At 56.2% G+C, this 24136-nt stretch overlaps 5 protein-coding genes across 5 annotated transcripts; 2 read left to right on the top strand and 3 right to left on the bottom strand.

Annotated features, from left to right (window-relative positions):
* Positions 1-44: 44 nt before the first annotated feature.
* Positions 45-4976, bottom strand: J7T54_006930 (Nonribosomal peptide synthetase-like protein; the record flags this gene model as incomplete). Its single annotated transcript, XM_051508907.1, has 1 exon — positions 45-4976. One exon carries the CDS (start codon positions 4974-4976, stop codon positions 45-47), a length of 4932 nt encoding a protein of 1643 aa, XP_051366144.1.
* A 1260-nt stretch (positions 4977-6236) lies between these two features.
* On the top strand, positions 6237-14308 carry J7T54_006929 (Lovastatin nonaketide synthase-like protein; the record flags this gene model as incomplete). The annotated part of the gene is made up of 7 exons (XM_051508896.1): positions 6237-6840; positions 7085-7248; positions 7299-7324; positions 7382-7477; positions 7530-8105; positions 8165-8271; positions 8331-14308. 7 exons carry the CDS (start codon positions 6237-6239, stop codon positions 14306-14308), a joined length of 7551 nt encoding a protein of 2516 aa, XP_051366143.1.
* A 72-nt stretch (positions 14309-14380) lies between these two features.
* Positions 14381-15398, bottom strand: J7T54_006928 (uncharacterized protein; the record flags this gene model as incomplete). The annotated part of the gene is made up of 2 exons (XM_051508885.1): positions 14381-15267; positions 15335-15398. 2 exons carry the CDS (start codon positions 15396-15398, stop codon positions 14381-14383), a joined length of 951 nt encoding a protein of 316 aa, XP_051366142.1.
* Positions 15399-15977: 579 nt separating this feature from the next.
* On the top strand, positions 15978-18000 carry J7T54_006927 (uncharacterized protein; the record flags this gene model as incomplete). The annotated part of the gene is made up of 2 exons (XM_051508874.1): positions 15978-16151; positions 16219-18000. 2 exons carry the CDS (start codon positions 15978-15980, stop codon positions 17998-18000), a joined length of 1956 nt encoding a protein of 651 aa, XP_051366141.1.
* A 196-nt stretch (positions 18001-18196) lies between these two features.
* J7T54_006926 (uncharacterized protein) lies at positions 18197-19629 on the bottom strand (the record flags this gene model as incomplete). The annotated part of the gene is made up of 5 exons (XM_051508863.1): positions 18197-18662; positions 18743-19184; positions 19259-19295; positions 19356-19451; positions 19516-19629. 5 exons carry the CDS (start codon positions 19627-19629, stop codon positions 18197-18199), a joined length of 1155 nt encoding a protein of 384 aa, XP_051366140.1.
* Positions 19630-24136: the final 4507 nt, after the last annotated feature.

Genomic DNA, 24136 nt, shown 5'->3' with positions numbered 1-24136 from the left:
TGTCCAACCAAGGTTGTCCTCTATCGTCATGTCGATCTGCCGTGCTATCCAGCTTTAGGGCCCGCGCTCCCAGCCAGCAGCCTCGTCTGAGCTATTTGAGTTGGACTCTCGACAACATCCTTGGTGCTGATATCGTAGCCACGGGAACGGTACTTCTCAGACAACAGCAGAGCCGTGACTACGTCCGCTCCACGATCCCACATTGTCGGTGACTGCGCGTCCTCATGCTCTGTCTGCCCTCCTGGCGAAATACCCAACTCTTCCCATGCTTGCGCCACAAAATTTTCCACCTGAGATGAAGCAACTTCTTCCTGACGTGTGCCATTCGACGCTGCCGCTGCAGATGGCACGTCGACAGAAGGGTAGGAAGCACCGCCTAAGGCCTCGCTAAAGTGCCCAACACTTTGATCCAGACAGGATGGCAAAAGACGCAGGATCTGCTCCAGTTTCGTGCTAATCCACCGGATCCTCTCGTCCGAGAACGTGGCCGGCGAGTAGAGTAATGTGACGGCAAGGTCGTTACCATGAGGCATCGCCACAACATGGAGATCCGTCGCATCGCCAAGCTGTCCTTTCACGGTAAGCGTACAATCCACACCGCACATTTTATGTGTCTGATCAAACACCACAGAGTGGTGGTTCTGATACACGAGAGCTGTGCTGAAGCGCGTCCACGATGGCCAGGGGCTGCATTCCTGGATGATGGTCCGGGTCCCGACGTGATGATGCGGCAAGCTAGCGAGGTGCTGCTCGTGGATTGCAGCAACAAACGAGGCGAGTATGGTGCTTTTGTTGGTCTGGGTCCTTATGGGTACCTGGTTCACGCAAGGACCACGGACCTCTTCTACACCGGCGAGTGGTAGGTAGCGGTTGGCGCTGACCTCACCAAAGACAACGTCGTCTGTGTCGAGAGCCTGAGAAAGGAGTAAGGCCCAGGCTGCTTTCAGGACGCTGGAGGGTGTCGCCCGAGGAATTGCCTTCAAGCCGTCAAGTGGCACGCGAATGTCCTTCTTGTGGTCGAGAAGCTGTTGGCTGCGTGTTGCGCCCTTGGGAACGGGCACTAGGGAAGACATGGATGCTTCACGCAGCGCCGACGTCCAGAAAGCGTGTGACTGCGTTTTTTTGAGGGTTTGCACATGTGAAACCCAGCGGTGGAAATCCAAGCCACCTTTGGGGGTAGTTTCGGTCGCCATGTATCCTCGGTGTAGATCTCCCATGATGAGCCCCATGGACACGGCGTCGTACAGAGCGTGGTGAATCTCTAAACGTAGCGCCTCGCATCCCCCCTGAGTCGCAGCAACGACGTGGAAACGAGCCAAAGGATCGCCTTGGCGAAAGGACAGCTGCTTTATGCCTGTGCTCTGATCATCTGCCTCCGCAGTGACAACTGCCACCATTTTTGCTGCCCAGCTGCTGCTGCTGTTACAGACAATCTGATACAGCTTCCGACCAACCCGAGCAAAGACTGTCCGCAATATGGAATGCTGCTCTATCACTTGCACGCAAGCCCGTTGGAGCCTGTCCTCGTCAAGACCCGTGTCAAACTTCAAAACAAAGTCGACGTAGTACCCGCGCCCTCCCAACTCCCCGACCGCGAGCATTGTGGCCTGTCCATCCGTTGCTGGAACAACCGCCTCAATGTTGTCAGGTTTGAGATCCATCTTGAAGTCCAGGTCGTCACGGTCCAGCAGACGCACGTTGGAGGGCCCCTCATCCTCCTTTCCTTGTATAGGATCGACATGGTTTCTTTGCGAGGCCCTCGCGTTCTCAGCAATGCAGCGGAGCGGTAGATTCCGCAACAAAGACACTGTTGTCACCTCGAGACCCCTTTTCCGGCATTGACTGGCAGCGTGCATCGCCAGAACCGAGTCCCCGCCCAAAGTGACGAAGCAGGACTCGCGACCAATGCGTTCCCCTGGTATGCTCAACACAGAAGACCACACGGATTGGATAAGCTCTCCGTCAAGCGTGTCCGGAGGCGATATTGCGGTTTCGCTGCTCGCCAGGGCGTCCGCGGATGCTTTCACGGCAGCACCGAGATCCTTTCTGTCCTTGACCCATTGCTTGATACGAGCGCGGTCAAGTTTCATTGACGAGGTCTGAGGCATCCTCTCAACGAACAAGTAGGCTGTTGGTATCATATAGGAAGGCAGACGAGTCTCGGCGTGATTACGGATGGTTCGGAGGTGGCCGGCCACGATTCGTGCGTGTTCTTCTGGCAGCTCTCCCAATATACGCTCCCGGGGTAGGTCAGGATCCATGAGCGCAATGACGGACAACAGATGGGTGCGGCCATCGATAATCTTTGTGGTGGCGAGCGCAGTCCGCACCATGGCGCAGCTGCCGAGGGCGCTCTCGACTTCTCCCAAATCCAGACGCTGGCCGCGAATCTTTACCTGATCATCTTGCCTGCCAACGAAGCAGATGCTGCCGTCTGGGTTGTATCGAGCCATGTCCCCCGTTCTGTACAGAAGACGGTCTCTTGGTCTATTGGTGTCCGGAGATGGGAGCCAAGCGGGCCGTTCGATAAAGGCGGCTTTTGTCTTCGCGTCATCCTTGAGGTAACCTTGTGCCACGCCAGGCCCTTCAATCAGGATCTCGCCAACAGCACCAATTGGTACAAGCTGCTTGGGGTTCTTTGGATTAGTGAGCCAAATGGCACAGTTTGCTGGGAGGCCAATGGTCTCTGGATAAGGGGCATCTGGCCGAAGTGCCGCTACTGCGCTGACGATGGACGTCTCGCAGGGGCCCCAGCCGTTGAACAGATCGAGACGTTTCCCCCACGTAGTGAATGCATCAGAGGCCACGGGTTCGCCGGCTGATATCAGCGTCTTGAGTGTAGGTACCTCATCCGGCGCAAGTGTGCGGATCACGGTTGGTGTGAGCCATGCACAGTCTACCCTGCTCGACGTGATGTAGTGTGCCAGCCTGGACCGCCGATCCTCTTCAGAGGGTATGCAAAGGATGCCTCCTGATAGCAGCGCACCAAAGGTCTCTGCTAGATGCATGTCCCAGACGTACGAGGCGAACTGAAGCATGCGGTCGCCAGCCCGCCAGCCGAACCGTTGGACTAGGCTACTGACTGAAGAGCTGAGGTTGCGGTGGGACAGCATGACGCCCTTGGGCACACCTGTGCTGCCGCTGGTGAGAATGACGAATGCGAGGGATTCTGCGGATCTAGGTGCAGTAGCATCGCCTTCGTCTTGAGAGCCGGTGGACAGTGTTGAGACTGACGATGCGCCCACCTCCATCACGTCCACAGGAAGATGGGCGCAATTCTCGGTTTCAGAGTCAGACACTAGAAGATGCTTGATCGAAGCCCGCGTGATAATGTCCTTTTTACGGGCCGTAGGATCGGAGGTTGAAAGGGGCACGCAGGCACCCCCGGCCTTCAGGATGGCAAGCATGGCGACGACAGCCCAGATGGACTTTGCGAAGCAGAATCCAACAAGTTCGCCCGAGACGTTTCTTTTCTGCAATTCATGGGATAGGGTGTCGGATATGTCGTCCAGCTCCCGGAACGTAGCACGTCCATCCCAGGCGTCCACCGCCGTCAAAGTTGGTGTTCTCTTGACCTGAGAGCGGAAGAGATCGTGAAGACAGACTTCAACTTCTGTCCAAGGGCTACTCCTATTCCAGCTCTTGATCTCATCGAGGTCAGCTGCGCTGAGAGGTGGGATGTGTTCCAGCTTTGTTTCATGGCTGGCCTGTGTGATTGCCCTTAGGTAGTGCTCGAACTGCGATAATATCCTCGCCAGCTGCTGCTGAGGTATGACGGTGGGATCCGCAACCGCGTTGACACGTAAAACGCCGCCTTGGCCTAGGTCGCAGTTTAAGGTGAGAGCAAAGGCGCCCGTCGGCTCCTCCATATCCCGATAGGTCACCAAGGGCTCTGCGCTGCCGTCACCATCAGAAGCGTCGTGCCAGCGAGGACGTACGTTGAGTAATGTTTGAAACCTCGCGGCAGCACTCGCGGCATCGCTGGCCATCTTGATCTGGGTCAACCCATATTGGAGGGAGGGACTGTTCTGCAACTGCCGGCGCGCTGCAGCCCTTGTCTTGAGCATGCTACTCACCGTCATGCCGCGACTGAGGCTGATCTGCACGGGCACAATAGCAATGGTAGGACCCAGGGTCGTGGCGGCAGCAGGACACGCAGTCGCTTGGCGACCTGAGAGAACGAGCCCGAAGGCTATGTTTTCGCTGCTCGTGTAGACGGCAGCTGTCATGGCCCAGGCAGTCTCAAGAAACGATGGGATGTGCGCTGCTGGCACCTTGGAATCATCCAGAGCAACCTCGCGAGCCATCTTGAGAGTTCCCAGTGGCATGTGTCCGCGGTCCACGGGAGGGAAGACGGTGGGGACGCCCTGGAATTGGGATTTCCAGAATTTCCTTGCCTCTGTGTCATCAATGTGCAAGCAGTGATCGACAAACTCCGTGAAGTCTGCACGCTGCACAGGCTGATGTCCATGGTAGACGTCGAACGTGTCCAGAAATAAAGGGGTAAGGGAAGCGTGGTCCATGATGGCATGATGCATCGTCAGGACCAGATGGGATCCGACAATGGCAGATCGGAAAAGCGGCATTGCTAAGCCCAGTGACTGTGCTTTGTTCTTGGCTAGATACCGCTCTAGGTTCACATTGTCTTGTTCTGCCTCCTGGAAGCGTAATGTGACGTGTTCCTGGTTCATGACTACTTGAAGCAGTCCCGAAGGGCCATCGACGAGCCTCGTGCGTAGTATGGGGTTCAGGGAGACAACCTGCCCCAAAGCCTCGCACAACCGATCATTGTCGACCGACGAGGAGAGTTTGAGGATGAACTGGAAGACACTGGCGCCACGGTGAATCGTCGACTCGGCCATGGCCGCTGTCTGGAGCGGCGTGCACTCGTAGACATTGTCAATGTCGTTGGGCGACACATGACACGCCGTAGCCACCGCGGCCAGTGTCATTTGATCGATGTCCTTTGGCGACATTTTGGAGTTGATTTCCATCAATCTAGATCATAATACTCGATATTGTAGCTTTCTATCCCAGGTACACTCTCTGTCTCTCCCAGGCAACCGACCCAAGCTGGCATGTGTACTGAGCGTAGGGTGACCAGCCCCCCAACCCCCTCAGACGCGCGACTGGAGAAGAGGAGACAGGACTGTGTGGTAGACCAGACGTACCTGGTCTCTGCTTCATCGTGCCCGTGTCGGACTATGAAATCAGGCAACTATGAAATCAGGCAACAGTATTCCTGCTTGCGCCCGGCGCTGGTGGTCTGTAGCGCTGATGTCGTGCTGCTTGCGGATCATCACATGCGGGAGGTGAGCGAAAACGGCGTTGTGTGCACCAACCGCGGCGCATCTACTACATGTAGACAGCAGATCCTCCATTGATCGCGCCTGACGCGCGATCAATGGAGACAATGTCCCACGAACCTCTACACGATAGATGACGATGACGGGCAACTCGAGGGGGGTAACTAGGGGGAGAGTTCCCCATCAAAGGATCAAGATGCGTCTGCGCCGCACAAGTCCACGGATCCTCCCATCCATCCATCCATCCCCACACGCACCATCCATCGCATCGCGGGGATATCTTGTCCGTCTGCTAGCTTGCACCCCGCGGCCGACTGCCGTGGCCGGCACCTGAGAATTTCATCTATTTGATGTTGGCAGTGGGGGTTGGGCGTGGGTAAAGTAGCAGGGTCAAGACCATGTTGAACGATGCCGGAAGCCGCAAGGGGTCGGGCATATCCACAAACTACTCGTGAAGACAAGGTGGACGGAGCCTAAATTGGGCGCCGCAGCTTGATGCGTTGGATGTTACTGGATAACTTGAATTCAGCCTGTCTCGAATACGAAGCGTCACGTCAAGTGTCATCTACGTGATAGTAGAGACATCTTGATGACCCCCTGCCTGCAGTCATATAGGAGAAACCCAACCCAATACAATACGTACATGAATGTATGTATGTACGCACGTACGCCAGCATGGCCGGGAACAGCCAGAAGTAGCACAGGTAGCAAACGTACATGTAGCATGCCACCATCTGTCCGAGACGAACACCAAGTGGCTCATCTTCCTGGCTATCCATGCCTCTCCACATCTAGGCAACAGCAGGAACCCCTAGTGCCTCATGGACATCACATCATCACAACTTAAATACCGACCTACACATGCTCATCAGCATTACCTACGCTCCCTCCCCCCTACCTTCCCCCCAAGGTCCTCCTCATGCCTCCACAATGAGCATGGACACACCACATCCCTCCCCCATCGCCGTCATAGGACTCTCCTACCGCGCCCCAGGCGTTGGACGCAAGGGTTTGTGGGACTATCTGGCCGAGGCAAAGTCAGCCTGGTCCACGGTACCACCCAGCCGCTTCGATTACGATGCCTACCATCACCCCGACAAAGACAAGGCCGGCTGTATCGCCGCGGCGGGTGGCCACTTTCTGCCCGAGGATGAGGACATTTACACCTTCGACGCACCCTTCTTCAACCTTCGACCCGAGGAGGCGCGTGCCGTCGACCCGCATCATCGCATGCTCCTAGAATGCGCCCTCGAGGCCGCCGAGAGCGCGGGCGTCACCCTGCCGCACCTCGCCGGCTCCAACACCGGTGTCTTCTCGGCCATTGGCTCCCCCGAGCATGGCCACATGCTGGGAGAGGACATGCCCGCCTCGTCCACGTGGACGTGCGCCGGTGGCGCGCCGTGTATGTTTGCGAACCGCTTGTCGTACTTTTTCGACTTGCATGGGCCGAGCATCGCCCTCGATGCGGCGTGCGCGAGCAGCACATATGCCGTGCACATGGCCTGCCAGAGCCTGCGCGCGGGCGAGTGTGACAGTGCGTTTGCGAGCGGTGCTGCGCTCCTCATGGGACCCGGGCAATGGAGCTTCCTAGACACAATGGGGTACATACAGTCCCACGCTTCCTTTTGTCGATGTTGAGCATGTGACTGACGGAACCTTTTCTCTGTGTAGCGCGTTATCGCCAGAAGGGCGGTCCTTTTCGTATGATAGCAAGGGGTCAGGCTTTGGTCGAGGCGAAGGTGGCGCATGTCTGTTGCTAAAACGTCTCGACGACGCAGTCCAAGCCGGTGATCCCATCCACGCCATTATCCGCAACTCAGCCTGCAACCACGGCGGTCGATCGGATGGCATCACCATGCCCAGGCAGTCTGCGCAGGAACAGCTTCTATGGCGGGTCCATCGAGAAGTTGGCCTGAGCCCGAACGAGACGCCGGTCGTCGAGGTACGTATACCTCGTGTATCGAAGAGTGACATTGCTGATACCTGTCATAGGGACATGGAACAGGTACTCGAGTCGGGTATGGCTGCTCGTGACACTACGCCAAGTACAAGACACAGTCCACTGACAGATAAAGTGACCCTATCGAGGCTGGATCTTTTGTCAACGTGCTCGCGACTCGCAGGGGACCTGACAACCCGCTCTACATCGGGTCTTTAAAGTCCAACTTTGGGTGAGTCGGTCGGGCAACGACGACAGCAATATCAGGTTACTGACACGATTAGACATCTCGAGGGTGCGAGTGGCATCCTCGGTATGATCAAGGCCATCATGATGCTCCAGAATGGCCATGTGTTGCCAAACGCCGGTTTCGAGCGGTTCAACAGGAGCATCAAGGGCAGCGAGAGGCTTCGGGTGGCTCCTACGAAGCTACCGTGGCCAGCTCATGAGCCTCGACGAGTCTGCGTCACCAATTTCGGCTTCGGTGGCAGTAACTCGGCCATCGTCATGGATGAAGGGACGTGCACTACTTCAAAATTAACCAACGGCGACGCCGCGACACAGAACGGCGTGCATCATGGACCCAAGAACCGGGTATTCGTATTCTCTGCCAAGTCAGAAAGCAGTCTCAGCGCTTACCTTTTGTCATTCAAAGAGTACCTAGAGGGCGCCGTGTCGACAGGGCAGCAATGGCTGGATAACCTCGCGTTCACACTCGGCGAGCATCGAACGCACCACTCTTATCGTGCGGCCGTGACAGCCGCGTCGTTGGGTGGCTTGAAGACACAGGTATCTACGGCGAAGCCGAGGAAGAGCAGAGAAAGGACAGTGTGCTTTGTCTTTACCGGACAAGGTGCCCAGTAAGTGAACATCCGCCTCATTTCACGCGGCTCCGCCTGACTCAAGCTCTCCCACGCAGACACGCGCAGATGGCAATGGCCCTACGCGTCTACCATGTCTTTGCTGCGGCCCTGGATGAGGCGGAGGCGATTCTGACAAAACTGGGTGCTACGTGGTCCCTCAAAGGTACGTTCGTCCTCGTCAAGACACTGCTGAGCAAATTAGTAACATCAAATGATGAACAGAGGAGCTCGCCCGCCCACCGGACGAGACACGCATCAACGAGGCGGAAATCAGTCAGCCGGCGTGCACCGCCGTCCAGCTTGCCCTTGTGGCTCTGCTCAGATCCTGGGGCGTTGAGCCAACGGCGGTCACGGGCCATTCCAGTGGAGAGATAGGTGCTGCATTCGCCGCGTCCCTCGCCTCTTTCGAGTCCGCCATCGCCATGGCCTATTTCCGCGGCCGGGCCACCGTCCAGCTCGTCCAGGACAAGAATCTAAAGGGCGCCATGTTGGCTCTCGGTGCCGGATCTGAGGCGGCAAATGGACTCTTGGAGCCGCTCGACCAAGAGAAGGAGGGATACGTCACAATCGCTGCCATCAACAGCCCCTCGAGCGTGACGGTTTCGGGCGACGAGGCAGCCGTTGACAAGATCCACGAGCTCGCCAAGGGGCAGGGTGTGTTTGCCCGAAAGCTCAACGTCGACGTGGCCTACCACTCGCGACACATGGAGCGCGTGGCCGACACGTACCGCGCAGCCATTGAGCCGTACTGTACTGATTCTCCCTCTGTCGACTCTGTGGAGCCGTCTGGCAACCTTAAGAGGCCGAGGTTCGTCTCGTCGAGCTCACCAGCCCACAACAAAGGTGGTGATTCTGTCACCACGCCGCTGGATGCATCGTATTGGGTCAACAATCTTGTGAAGCCTGTTCGTTTTGCTGAGGCCGTGGAGAAGACGTTGGACATGGAAATCAGTGCCACCCGACTCAAGCCTTCCCATGTCATTGTCGAGATTGGCCCACACTCGGCGCTCAAGGGTCCAGTCCAGCAGATTGTGGACCGCTTGCGAGAGCGGCAAAAAGACCAGAAGCAGCAGAAGCAAGTGAGCTACCTGTCTTCCCTTGAGCGAGGCACGGACGCTCACGAGGCCATCCTCAACCTCGCCAAGGGCCTCTTCACCCTGGGCGTACCCGTGTCCCCGGGTGCTGTCAACCAGACAAACGGCGAGGATAGGGGTGCGCAGATAGTTACCGACCTACCACCGTACGCCTGGGATCGTGCAGTCCAGTACATGCTCAGGTCACGCATCACCCAGGCCAAGCTGCACCCCGGCCAGCCGTACCACCCACTGCTCGGGTGGAAGAGCCCCTATGACGAGGGCAACGAGACCTCCTTCCGCCAGGTGTTCACGCTGGACGAGATGCCGTGGATAAGAGAGCACGCCGTCGGCGGCCAGGTCATCTTCCCCATGACGGGCTACCTCGCGCTGGGCATGGAGGCGCTACGGCGAGTCCACGTCGCTTCCGCGTCGCCATCGAACAAGGGCATTGGAAGTCTCGTCGTATCCGAGTTCCACGCCAAGCGCAGTCTCGAGGTCGACGAGGACGAGCGGGTCGACTTGACCACCAAGGTTCGTCCTGCCTCGTCTGGGACCGAAATCTTCTCCTCCACGTCGTGGGTCTTCGAGGTCTGGAGCTGGTCGCAAGAGTATGGGTGGACATCTCATGCTCACGGGCAGCTCGAGATTGAAGGGACGGAGCCGAGTGCGTACACGCAAACGCTGCAGGCGTCGCTGCCCCTGACTGACACGCGCCAGCTGCAGGAGCGCGATCCCGAGGCAGAGTACCACAAGGACCACAGCGAGGGCACCACATATGGCCCTGCCTTTAAGCGCATGAGGCGGTTCTGGGAAGGCCCCGGTTTCACCGTCATGGAGACAGAGTTGCGAGAGCTGGACGTGATAGCAGCATCCCGTTCGCCGTTTGGATCGCCCGTCTGCGTCGACACACCGACCCTCGACAGTTTCCTGCAGGGACTCGGGCCGCTGCTGGAAGCCTATGGAGAGAAGCCTGCCATGATGCCCAACTATGTCAGTCGCCTGCGCATCGCCAACAATATCCCTGCCGATCCAGGGCTGCGCCTGACAGTCGTGACTCGCCTGCTCGACTATGACCTCAAGGCGGGCCTCATGCGCATCAGCGTGGCGGCCTTTCAAAGGGGCGATAATGACATCAGCACAAATGCTTCATCTTATTCTTCCACCCTGACCCCAGTCGTCGAGTTTGAATCTGTCTCGCTGCGCGTCGTCGCATCTGGTTCCTCTGGAAACACCAACGCCGGCTCGACGTCGTCAACGTCCAAGAACATCCCGGCAAGCTACTTCTGGGATCTGATCCCCAGTCTGCGCGACCTCTCAGACAATGACAAGCTGCGCGAGTTTCTGCAAGTTGGTCCCACGCCGGACGCGGAGCGTGAGCGCGTGCATGTGCTCAACCAGGCGGCCATCCATTTCATGCAGCAGGCCTTGGAGGCAACAAGAAATGAAGAGCTTAACTTGCCTCCCCATCTTGCTCGATTCCATACATGGGCTGTAGCCAGCGTAGAGAGGGCAAAGGATACCAGCCTGCTGGAAGGCGTGGACACCGCATCGCTCGTCAAGACAGTGGCCAGCTCCGGAGGACAGGGCGAGATGGTGTGCGCCGTGGGCGAGCAGCTCTCCCACATCCTGAGAGGCGAGTTGCAAGCGCTGGAGATCATGCTCAAGGACAACCGACTGGCGCGCTACTACGACGACGACCTCACCAATGTGCGCCTCAGCCATGTCCTCGCCACGTGGGTGCGTCACCAGTGCGATGTCAAGTCGAGCCTTCGCGTGCTCGAGATTGGGGCGGGCACGGGCAGCGCCACCCTGCCTGTGTTTGAGGCCATATCGCGTGGCCAGGAGCGGCTGCCCGACGATTTCCACTACACATACACCGACATCTCGTCTGGCTTCTTTGAGTCGGCCCGTGCTAAGCTCGCCAAGTGGGCGCCCTACATCACATACCAAAAGCTGGATGTGAGTCGCGACCCGGCACAGCAGGACTTCACACTCCAGGAGTACGACCTTGTCATTGCCTCGAACGTTCTGCACGCCACGGCTGACATGGCTGCCACTGTGGACCATGTGCGTTCCCTGCTGAAACCCAATGGCCAGCTCGTCGTACTCGAGGCCGGCCTGCATGCACCTCTCGTCCTTCCTTTCGCCCTCTTGCCGGGCTGGTGGCTGGCAGAGGACGAGTACCGCAAGCATGAGGAGGGACCATTGCTGTCGGCGGATGCTTGGGGTGGACTCTTTGCTGATCGAGGCTTCTCAGGCGTTGATGGCGTGATCGAGGGATACCCTGGTGACCCAAACAACATTCTGAGCATCATCACCACGACGAGGGTGGGTTTGCCGGAGGTCATCGACAGCGCAGCATCCGTCACAGTCTGCGGACCCATGTTGGATGATGACGAAGTCGAGTTTGCACAGACCGTGGCAGACCTCCTGGCCGAGAATCTGGGCTGCCAGACCGAAGTCAAACCCTTTGCTGAGGTGGAACCCGACGACGACCCTTTTTGCGTGTTCATCGACTCCTCATCGGGCAGTATCTGGAACGACGTGTCCGACGCCACGTTTGACAAGGTACGCGACCTATTCCTCCGCGTGCGCGGCATGCTCTGGGTGATCCCCGAGAACCACGGCCCCGATGCCGATACGGTCAAGGGTATTCTGCGCACGGTAAGGCTCGAGCTTGGTTCGAGAAACTTATTCCTCCTCGAGGATCTGCCCTGCACGCAAGCGGGGGCACCCGCCATCGCCCAGCTTTCTGAGAGATTACGCGACAGTGAAAATGAAAGCGCCGTCGACTTTGACTTTACATGGCGCGATGGCACCCTGTGGCTACCGCGGTACCGCGCCCTGCCTGAGGCCAAGGAGGTATTTGCGGCAGAGGCAGGTATCGAGACACGCAAGGAGCAAGCTCTGGGGCATTTTGGCGACGACGTGGCGCTCGAGATGACGGTGGAGGCCGCTGGAAGTCCCGACTCCATCTACTTCCAGCGTAGCGACGCGCTGCAGCAGCCCCTGGCGGACGATGCCATCCTCGTCAAGGTAGAGGCGTCTGGCGTCAACTTCCGAGATCTCCTTCTCGTGCTGGGCAGCATTCCCTGGACACGGCCCGGTTTCGAAGGTGCAGGTGTCGTACTCCGCACCGGTTCCGCGGTCAAGGACCTGCGACCTGGCGACAAGGTCTTCTATGGGGCGCTCCACGGCGGCAGCTTCGCAACTCATATACAGATGCCCTCGTGGCACGCGACCAAGCTTCCCGAGGACAGATTCACTATGGCTCAGTCTGCGGGTCTCTCCGTGGCTTACTCGACGGCCGTCATGTCCATTATCCGCATCGGACGTCTTCGGCCTGGAGAAACGGTCCTCATCCACGCTGCCTCAGGGGCTGTCGGACAGGCTTGCATCGTCCTCGCGCAGCACATTGGCGCAGATGTCTACGTGACGGTTGGCACGCCCGCCAAGCGCTGGTTACTTCACAAGGAGTTTGATATTCCCGAAGACCACATCTTTTCGAGCCGCACCAACGCATTCCGCGATGGCATCATGGCCAAGACCCAGGGCCATGGCATCGACCTCGTCGTCAACTCGCTCAGCGGTGCCCTGTTGCAGGCCACGTGGGCCATCGTGGCCGACTTTGGCCGCTTTGTCGAGATTGGCAAGCGAGACGCCCTGCAGAACAGCCACCTGCCCATGCGTCCGTTTGATCGTAACGTGACCTTTACAGGCGTGGACCTGCGCACCATGTTCCTCTCGCGCCCGCACGAGCACCGTAGCTGTCTCGGTGACATCAACGACCTCGTGGCGCGTGGCGTGGTCAAGCCCATCTGCCCGGTCACGGAGATGCCCGTGTCACAGCTGGGTGCGGCCCTGCGAAGGCTTCAGTCAGGCCAGAACCTCGGAAAGATTGTCATTACCATGGACCCGGATGCGCGTGTCGTGGCGCAGGCGGCGCCTCCGCGTACCTTGCAGGGTTCGACGGGACAGCAGCTCTTGCGTCCGGACAAGACGTACGTTATCACCGGAGGAACAGGCGGCATCGGTCTCTCCCTTGGACCCTGGATGGTCGAGCACGGGGCCAAGAATATCGTTCTGTTGGGTCGCAGTGGCGCCTCACGCCAGCCTGTGCAGCAGGTGCTCGCCCGGTACCAAGACACTGACGTGTCGATGCGCGCGATTGCCTGTGATGTGGGCGATCGAGACGACGTTGCGAGCGTTGTCGACGCTATCAAAGACCTTCCTCCCGTCGGTGGCGTGATCCACGGCGCCTTGTTCCTCAAGGACAAGTTGCTGAGCAACACGTCTCATCAAGATTGGCTCAACATTGTGCTCCCTCGCATCCGCGGTGCGTGGAATCTGCATGAGGTCCTGCCCAACAATCTTGACTTTTTCGTCGTCCTCTCGTCCTTCATCTCCGGCAGCGGTAACATGGGCCAGTCGGTGTACTCGGGCACGGCGTCCTTTTACGACACATTCGCCGAGTATCGCAGTGCGATGGGCCAGCCAACCGTCTCCGTGGCGCTGCCAGTCGTCCTTGACGTCGGCTACGTGGCCGACCGTGACCTGGAGGGCAAGCTCACCAACGCCCTCGGCGCGGTGCTGTCCCTCGAGGACCTGCAGACCGTCATCAAGGGGACCATAGTCGGCGCCTCATCAGGTCTGCACCGCGACAGCAAGGCCATCTCCTTCAGCTACGCGCGCGGCGACGACAGCAGCATCCTACCGTGGCAGTGCTTCCATCCCAGGGCACTTGTGGACTATATCCGTTCCGGGTCACGCGCCAACGGCGGCACCGTCAACGGGGTCGGCGACGGCAGCAAGGCCAAGACCAAGTCAAAGGGCCTCGAGCTCGCGAACGAGAGCGATCCGCTGGCTGCGCTGCTGGCTACGCTCATGGACAGGGTGTCGACCATTACCATGATCGAGAGAGACGAGATGGACGCGGATGCGCCACTGTCCAACTACAGCCTCGACTCGCTCGTGTCTGTTGAGCTGCGTAACTGGATCAAGAGAGCGACAAACGTCGACCTCTCTCTGCCCAAGATTGTCAATGCGGCCAACCTACGGTCGCTCGCGACGCTGATCCTCTCCCAGCGGGAAGCTGGTATGAAGAAGCAGCAGAAGGAGGAGTGATAGAAGCCCACTAATAGATGGAAACACAATAGAGATATTTCGTAGCGGCATTTTCCCACTTGTGCTCTTGCCCTAAACATCGTCCACCGCAGGCCATCCTGGCGCTCCGTGCGATGCAAGCTCTTCGTTTGTCCAGCGCCATAGCTCGTCCGTTAAAGCCTGGTCCTGAAAGAACTTCTTGTCCTCCGTCAGCACACCCACAGGTTCGTAGTAGGCACCATTCTTGGCGTCCTTGGTGAAGGCCACCCACAGGCCATTCTCCGCCCCCTTGTCCACGCTGACGCCTGTCCACCACAGAAATGGCGTGCCGACAAACAACATGAACCACTTGTTGATGCCTGTCGCTTTCTTGAATAGGTCCGTTTTGACCTGGCCAGGGTTAAAGGAGATGGACCGTATGGAGGGGTAGAGCTGGGCGAGCTTCCGGGCAAACAGGATGGCGGCGAGCTTCGTGTGCGCGTACCGCTGGTAGGGCGACGCGAGCGAGTCAGCGTTGCCCTTCATCTCGTCGAGCGCGAGGCCAGATGGTGGGGGGTCCATGTGCGCGGCCATGGACGAGGTGATGGCGATGCGGACGTCGTGGCCCAGCTGCTGTGTGGCTAGGAGGGGCGGCATGAGGAGCTGCGTGAGGAGCGCGTGACCCATGTGGTTGATGCCGAATTGGCTCTCGTAGCCGTCCTGTGTCAGCGCCGGTGCGGTGGTGGAGATGCCCGCATTGAGGAGGAGGAGGTCGAGACGCTGTTCCTGTTGAAGGAAGGCGGTGGCGCACTCGCGGACGTTGGCGAGCGAGGAGAGGTCCAGAGGGAGGATTCTGATATTAACATCTGGCAAGGTCTGCCTGATGGTTGAGGTGAGGGTCTCAGCGGTAGAGATGGACACGGGGCGCACACAGAGATAGATGGCGGATGGGTTGTGGGGAGCGATGGCCTTGATTGTTGCTGCGCCCAAGCCTGCGTTGCCTATCGTATAGATGCGAAGATTAGTTGCACGATTCACAAGTGCGATACGATTTGAGTGGGTGCTTACCTCCGGTGACGAGTATCACCTTGCCAGCAAGGTCTGGGATATCCGTGAAGGCATTGAATGACATGGTTGAACTGGTGCTGATGAATTATGGGGACTGGACGGAACAGACATTTGGGAATCGATGGGGTGCCGTCTAGCTCTTATGTTGGTTTAACGGCCCCAGAGATGATGGGGTGCATTGCATAGCGTCTGCAGTCGAACATCCTTCATGATCGTGAGTTGAGCCAGGCAACAGCATTTCACGTATTCCAGGCTGTTGGCGGCGATGTTGCTCGATTATGTCCCGGGTAGACTTATCCGCTTTACAGCTGCTCGGCTAGTAGGATATGCAGTACAGATGCATAAGAATGTATCGGAATTTTATTTCCACATTGTCCCGATCTCTGATGCGCCCAATCAATGGCAGCCTCCGTGGCAACTATCGATGCACTAAACGCACCAGCCCCTTTCTTGGCTGCTTTTTTTGGGCTGCTTTTGTTCTTGGCTGGCACTCAGTACTCCATCATGGACTGACCCGGTCTTTTCTCCCTAAGACGGGGAAAAATTACTTGACAGAGATCGTCTTGATTGTCTTACCTCCGAGTTATCTCGTCGTCCCGCGCCCTATCTGTGTAGCTTCTAGAAGCCGCTGCGTCAAGGCACCATGGACAGGCTTCAGAGACTGTTGACATGGACGAGGGGTGGTTACGAGCAGCTGGGCCATCCAGGTTCAAATGTTCCTAACCCCATGGCCCTATTTGTGAAGAGATCGTCGAGGGTGCTCATTTCCGTCATTTTCGCAACAATCCTTGCCTTGGTGCTCTTTTCGTGGTCTTCGGTACGTGAATTCGATTCCTAACCCACCGCGCGGAGTGCCTCGGAACCAAGTTGCTGACATTGACTAGGGAGGTTATCCGTACGGCGAAACTGTGGTGACGGACAATGGCATCGTCCTCCCGGATGCGCCAGTGGAGAAACCAGCGCCTGGTCCGAAGTTGACAGATGAGCCGACTCATGACACCGAGGCTGTTGTGCCCATCGCTCCTCCACCTGCCGAGGAAAAGAACGATGGGCCAGAGCCGCCGGTGGTGCCTGACGAAGCACAACCAGGCGAACCTGGCCCAGAGCCTCACCCCGAAGAGCCTCACCCCGAAGAGCCTCACCCCGAAGAGCCTCACCCCGAAGAGCCTCACCCCGAAGAACCACAGCCCGCCGAACACGTGGAGGACCCAGCTCCAGGAGAGCCTAATCATGTGGTTGAAGAAGACGCCCCTACACCACCGGCTCCCAATCAAAAAGACCGTCGTCTGGTCGTTGTGACGCCTGTCAACGGACCTGGTGTCAATCTCTGCAAGTTCATGATGAGCGCGATCGCGCTGGGCTATCCGTCGCCGATTATCACGAACTGGGGCCGCGATCCCTTTGAAGCCTCCAAATGGGAGGGCGGCCCCAACCTGGCCAAAATCACCGGCATCTTGCGCTACCTTGACGCGTCACTTGACGAGGGGGCCCATCCTGACGACAAGTTGCACGAGGACGACATTGTGATCATCTCTGATGGTTTTGATGTCTGGTTCCAGCTGCCCCCAGAGGTCCTGCTACAGCGCTTTCACGAGATCAACGCGCGTGCCAATGCGCGGCTTCGGGAACAGTGGTCCCAGGAAGACCCCATGCCGATGGAGCAGACCATTGTTTTTTCCGCGCAGAAACGGTGCTGGCCAGGCATTCGCGATGGCTATGATCTACATTGTGATGAGCTTCCCGAGAGTCCTTTCCCCGCCGACTTGTACGGGGATGCAACCGACATCATCATTGAGACAAATAATCCCGGCCAGCCAAACTTCCACAATGTGCGTCCACGATTTATCAACGGAGGCACGTACATGGGTGCAGCAGGCGACCTGCGGCGCGCGTTTCGCCGTGGCTTCGACCAGCTCGATAGCAAAGCTGAATCGGGCATCAAGCTCTCCAGTGAGCAGGGCGTCTCTGGTCAAGTCTTTGGTGAGCAGGAGGTGTGGCGCAACTGGAGGCGAAAGCAGTCGCTTGAGGAAGGCAGCGCGACCATTCTGATGGAAAGGGACTTCGAATATCACATTGGGCTGGACTACACACAAGAACTGTCGCTGGCCACGTGCCACTCGGAAAATCACGGCGACATTGTCGCCTTGGGTAACCAATCCGCCGTCGACGAATACTCATCCAAGGCTGGGCTAGTACAGGCTCGAGTTCAGGGCGTACCCGAGGACGTTGTCCACGTGCGCAACCCTTTGGATGGTTACGCACCCGAGACGCAATGGGGTGACATGCCTCTTTACACGGATTTCTACACGCAAGCTGTCCCCGCCATGGTCCACCACAATGCATGGCAGCACGGGCTGAAAGAGCGCCGCTTCACTTGGTGGGATAGAATGTGGTTCTTCCCGTATCTTCGCGACATGGTGGCGAGCCGACTGAAGCCAGCCCCCCTGGAGCCCCTGGCGACGATCAAGACGGATGATGGCGATGTTGTGTACTGGGCGCCCAAGTCGGATGAATTCAAGAGAAAGCCGAGGCTGCTGGTTGGCAAGACTACGGAGCCTCTCGAAGAGGCTTCATTCGACGTGCTGTGCGCCGTGCCGTCGGATAACGAGGCCTCAGACTCGCCGTGGTGGGATGAAGTATTCCGAGATGATAAAGGGCCATTATGAGAAGGCTTGGAAAGAGATACTGTATAAGATTTGTACATTTCCTGCTTAGCCGTGCGTGGGACAGATTCGAGAGAGCCACTACGAAGAACGGGTCGGCCCAAGTCGAGCCATCACATCCGCGGCTTATGCACATGGCACACACTCCAAGGCAAAGGAGATGGGTATCTTGATATTATGTATATAATTTTCTTCTGATTCACATTGCCTTATCATTTCGTGGTTCCCCTGCGTGTCCGCCCGTGGTGACCGTCGTGTCGACCGCCCGCGCCGTCCTGGCCCGCAACGGATCAACCTGGTCTATCACGTACGAGTCCTGGTAGTGGTGACTCTTGTCAACCTCCCTCGATCCCTCTCTCCACAGTCGCTTCGTCCCGTCGCTGCCGTCCTGGCTATGCAGACTTTCCAGTCGTTGAAGCTGCATATCGCTCGAGTTGCGGGCCGCCACCGATACGTTGATCTCCCGCGTCACGAAAATGGCCTCGAGGCGGTTTTTGAAGACGGGCCAGAAGACGGGAATCGAAGCGCCGATGCAAGCAAAGTTTACCTCGAGCATGCCTAGCATGCAGAGTGCCGGCGCGTACCATGAATGATCAAAGGTTGGGTAGCTCATGGCCTTGTGCCTGACGGTTTCCGCAAGGCGAAGCGCGGCGAGCACGTTCGTGCTACGCTTGTCAGCTTCATCAGTCCATCACATTCCCTTGCAGGAAAACTCACATGACACCGAGCATGATAAGGAATCAACCCGAGCTTGGTGCGGTGCTGGGTGCTCAGCCTGAAAAGCAGGGGCAGCAGGATAGCAAAGATGATTAGGTCCAGGCTCATGTTGACGATCGAATGTGTCAGAAAGGTGGCGTAATGACCGCTCAAGTACTTGGATCCGTATGCATAGCACTTCTTGTCCTCGACAGACCAGTCCCAGAACGCGTGTACAGGAAAGCAGGGCACCCACGCCATGAAGGAGGTGACCAACGCCCACAACCCCACGAGGATAAACATGGCAAGACAGACACGACGCTGTAAGCCACGATCGAAGATTCGCAGATACTGTAAGAGCAGACATAACTTGATGAGCGCCACCGTGGAGACGAAGCTGCCATCGGCGACGTAGAACAGCTTGAAGTACGTCTGTCGCTTCGCATCCGACAGTTCAAGCAGATGGCTACCGATTCCACCAAGGCCAGGTACTGGCCATCAAGAGTCAGCTTGTTCGGTTCCATGTGTCCCAATGACGCTTGCTGGCAGCATGACTAAAACTTACACATGCACAGGCATACGGTGCCAACACCGCCCATGGTCTATTGTTCATCAGTCAGCCATTGTAAAGCTTCTTGAGTTCACGCTACTTTTGCACATACAATAACAAAGATCATGCAGTAATCGTCCCATCCTGCCATGTTCATGATGCGAAATCTTGCATACAATCGTAACAGGACACAGGTTGACGTGATGGCCTACAGAATGGGGTCAGCGAAGCTGCACAAATCACGGTCGCACGCTTCTTAGTGAGTAACCCACGGTGAAGACAATCGTCATTCCGATAATGGTCGACTCTCGATTCCAGACAGGCAGAGGGGCCTGGAGATTGTCGACCGCCCCAATCTGGCCTTGAAGCGTGCCATCTTGCGCCATGTCTGATATGCTCACAAATTGCAAAGCTCAGTGCCGGACTCGAGGTGTATTAGAGAATCGGGAAGAAAGGGACGACCGGGCCCTCAAGAAACAGCACAAACATGCCCCTGCGTTATCGTAAAAGCATGGGCGATCCTTCTTCGTTCGAGTCTCGAGGCATGGACCATAACGACAGGGATCCCAGACAATGCAGTCCGTCGACTCTCCACATCCACGGGGGACATGGTGACGGGGGCCAATCGTGTGCAATGCTAGCCCACGCCGCCGCGGCTCGAAGATGAGGGAGGGTATATGCGGGCTCTTACAAGCTGTCACGGACGATTGCGGTTTTTGCAATCCTGCTGATGATTGTCCAACGAGCGGCGAGTGATGGGTGTGGTAGCGTCCGGGATGAAGCTCGGCATTCAGATTACACGTACGGAGTCGACTCCTTGGGGGAGGGGTCAACATGCAGCTTAAGTGCTCAACCCCTGGGGATAAGCAACGAAGAGCCACTCGAGTCCGTCGCTCTGCCATGCCACATAAGTCGGCTGCGCTGTCCCCCTGGACAGCCTTGATTGCAGCCCCGATCGCCCTCTTCCCCAATTCTTGGTACGGCGCGCATACCTATCGACATGAACCTATCCTCCACTTCATCGTCTATTCTTACAAATTGCTCCTGATCCCCAGCCTGCCTTGAGCAATATATTTTCAGTATGCATAGGAAATGGAAATGACTGGAGACAAACAGGCACTTACAGTTCAGGACGTGGCGTCTGTGTCGTATATTATTCAGTCGTCATTGCTTTTTCAAAAATCTGGAAACTTCACACCGCAGTAGGACGAGACTAGAGGTGAAACGGACATCTCACTGCTGGCATAACGTCCGGATCGTACTTGCTCACGGTACTGCGAGAGGATTAGCTTCGGTCGTCCGACTCGACGACCACCCGATTGGAACATAGGCCGAAGCTATGACACTTCTCCACCAGTTGAAACTGCTGTGCGTGCCAAGGGAGTACTCTAGAGTCATCCTGCAGAGTATACAAACGAATTCAAGAAGCCTTCGGCCGCAGAGGAGTGTTAAGGACGCTGGACTATGAAGAATGGAGGGGACGGGCCATGTGCCTGTCTCGTCGAAGCAATTTACCTCTTCAGATGTCACAAAACGGACCACTTGTTTTGATTATCTTGCATTCGTCTTTTGCTCGCTGGCTTGAATGCACTAATCGCGCCTTTGCTGGATATCCCTTCTCTCTCCTCCATCACTCTCCTTCACTCCACTTGAGGTGCTTCAGGCTGTCGAGTCCATGGTGGCTTCTATTGACTCCACCAAACCTTGACTGATCCCTTGTAGCGAGCTTTCATGCATTCAGAACATTCCACGTCGGTTGTCTGTGAGGTGGTCCTGGCGCCACCGACGCACTGACCGAAGCCTTTATTGACACCCGCGTCACAGGGGGCCTGGATAGTGTTGATAAGCTTGCGCTTTCGGCAACCCACGCAAATAGAGTACTCTCGCATGGTATAGCACATCTTGTACGCTTGGTATTGGACGCTGTAGGGGTATTCGTTGTGTGAGATGGTGTGTTCGCTCTCGAGAAGACTGTACTCGAAGGTGAAGATAGTCGGGGCTTGGTTATAGCGTCCTAGGTGGCAATATAGGCACCAGCACCCATGGGGACTCATCGTGAACATTTTACTTCATCATACTCTGGTATACACAAACAGCATGTAATAGGAATCCTGACGAGCAACCAAGGAGCGTACGTGAGCCTGGGCAGGGACATCAAATTCCATAATGACACTATCAGGTGGGCGAAAGTTAGACTACTCAACAATATGTTATCGTCCCTGGCTGTTTGTGCGCGCTGTTGACTTCCAGGCCGTCACACTTTCGTGAAATTGTTCGTCTTCTGTTGGTTCTTTCCACCAAACGCGTGCGGTGCCAGCGAAAAACTAAATGAATGGATATTACCAGCTAGCACACAATCTTCCTCCATTCCTCGGGATACGACCTTAGCTCATTGTTTGTTCTCCACGTTTATCAGGCTTCAGACACATGTGGCATGTGCAGATACTCAAAGTGCTACGTCCAAGGCACATCACACGTTGAACAACTGTGACAAGAAAACTTCTGAACCCACACTCTGGTGTGCAGCAATACTTGTGCGCTTGTGGTCGTGAGACTTCACGTATGGGCTGTGCAGAACCACCCAGCTGATTCAAGGGCCCGGAATGCAAATCAGCTGCTTTCCTTAGGCGCCCACAAATGCATTCAGAAAATAGTTCTCAAGCCAAAATTCGTAAAATACACCATGAGCAACTTAAGGAGTGATCCGTTCAAGACATTTTGGCTCGACCAATGGCTGATACCAGACCATTGACACTCGAAGAAAAGTTCCACAGTGACCTAAACTTGCCCACCGATGTTATCCGTTCAGTTACGTATACTGCAAGGCTAATGTGTATGCAAGACACCAAAGTAACACGACCTACGGACCCCGGGCTCTAATCTTCTTCCTCGCCAGACCGAGGGCACTGTCGTCTTCAATTCATGGCAGCAGGGTGCATGAAGCTGGGGCATGTACCAGAAAAGATTTGGAGGCAGGTGAATGTAGAGCTTTGCTCTGGTTATGACGAGCTGGAAACATTGTCGCTGTTCCGAACAACAGCAAAGCTACGGTATCAAATCTGGCCTGTCACACATGGCTTTTTTTCTCTCCAAGGAGGGACACATTCCACAAGAAAGCTGAGAAAAATCAACAGAATCACCCTCTCTGTTGAATGAGAACTGCTTGTCCTCGGAATTATCTCGTATTCCCTGTTCTGGCCCCAGCTCTGCTTGCCGTAAGGCCATTCTCTCTTGTTTTAGGGGGCCGCCTTTTTCGTGAGAAACTCCGCCCAGGCCTGTCCAATCCTCTCTTGTTCGCTAGCCCTCTCTTCTTCCTCGGCCGCATAAAATTCAGGGCACGTCTGACTGTATACCTTCCTTCTCTGTTCGATACCGCTACGACATCGGCCAAAGCTGTTTTGATCGCGCTGCTCGCAGGCCACGTTGATGGTTTTCAGGTGTTTTGTCTCGCCGCAGTCGCAAATTTGAGTGTGCTTCATTATATAAAACATATAGTCAAGGCTTTGGTTCAGGTATGTTGTACGATGGTGTTCGATTGAATATTTTGCTGCTGTCGAGAGATACTAGACGTCTGGGTACCGGCCAGCCCTAGGAACTATATAGGCACAAGTGGCCCCAGTGATTGAACGTAAAAGACCATCAGGGCTGCGGTTCAATCAATCATTCCAAATCTGGGTGTCTCGTCTGACTGATTGACAGCTATCTTGCACAGTTTTTGACTATTTGGTCTGATACTGAGAAATGTGAATCAGATTTGATAGAATACGTCCGTGGCTAAATAAACTAAGTGACAGATAATAGAGAGATCGATATGAATAGAAAGAGGCTTGTTGCAATGAACGGTTGGCAGCTATGTGTGGTTATGAGGAAAGTGAATCGTGATGGCCTGAGACGACGAGTGGCCGGCCGCCGAAGTAGGCACGTACCTAGGAACACAATGATCACAAAGGTTCGTGTGACGCTAGAGGGCACTATGGCTCTGTTTATGCTACTGTGGACATGCAAGTATCTCCCGATATAGGATATAGTAATATTAATCAGCCAAGTATCGCCCACTTATTATCAAGCGTCGAGGAACATCCGAAGGCGAGACAGCTAACCAGAGACCCGTTCAGATTGATTGATTGAAGGCCTCAAAATGCCTGATCTTCTGAAGGTTATTTGCAAAAGAGGAAGATTCTCTGATTGACCCGCAGCCCTGAAGACCATTCTCTCCTGTCGCAGGGGGCCGCTTTCATGGGAACTGCCACTAGGCCTTGCGCCTCTTCGCTTTACGATCCCTCTCTTCTGTGAGAGCTAGAACACATGGAGGGCACGTCTGTTCGCGTACCTGTCTTTTGCAATCAAGACCGACACGACATCGGCCAATGCCGGCTCTGTCACCCTCTGCGCAGGCCGGCCCCAGGAACTATATAGGCACGAGTGGCCCCTGGGACTCATCGTACGTCCATTTTCATGCCTGTTCCACTAGACCATGCGCCTCTTGGTGTGTTGGTCCGACTTGTTGTGAGCTGCCTGTTCTGCTCGTCTAGCTGAAATACATTCATCGCACGGCTGGTCGAATAGCTGGTCTCTGACTTTGAGACCGACATAGCATCGGGCCAAGTTGTTGATACGGCCCTCTTTGCAGTACCAGGTGGAGACGCCCTGGTAAGTTTTCTTGTGGCAGATGGGGCAATAGAGATACCGCATGTGTTTGTTGCACATGATGAAAGCTTTGTTTCGGGAGTTTGATACGATGGTGTGCGATTGGGTATTGTGTTGCTGTCGAAAGATGCTAGACGTCTAGGGAACCGGCCGGCCCTAGGAACTATATAGGCACGAGTGGCCACTGGGATCCAACGTACGTCCCATGTTCAAACCTAATCACATGTGTACAAATACAATGAGTGT

This window comes from Emericellopsis cladophorae (genome assembly GCF_022114955.1).
Source record: "Emericellopsis cladophorae strain MUM 19.33 chromosome Unknown NODE_2_length_1295279_cov_118_880017, whole genome shotgun sequence".
NCBI classification, from domain to species: domain Eukaryota; kingdom Fungi; phylum Ascomycota; class Sordariomycetes; order Hypocreales; family Bionectriaceae; genus Emericellopsis; species Emericellopsis cladophorae.
Note: the sequence above shows the minus strand (reverse complement) of the source record. Positions and strands in the feature narration are given on the sequence as shown.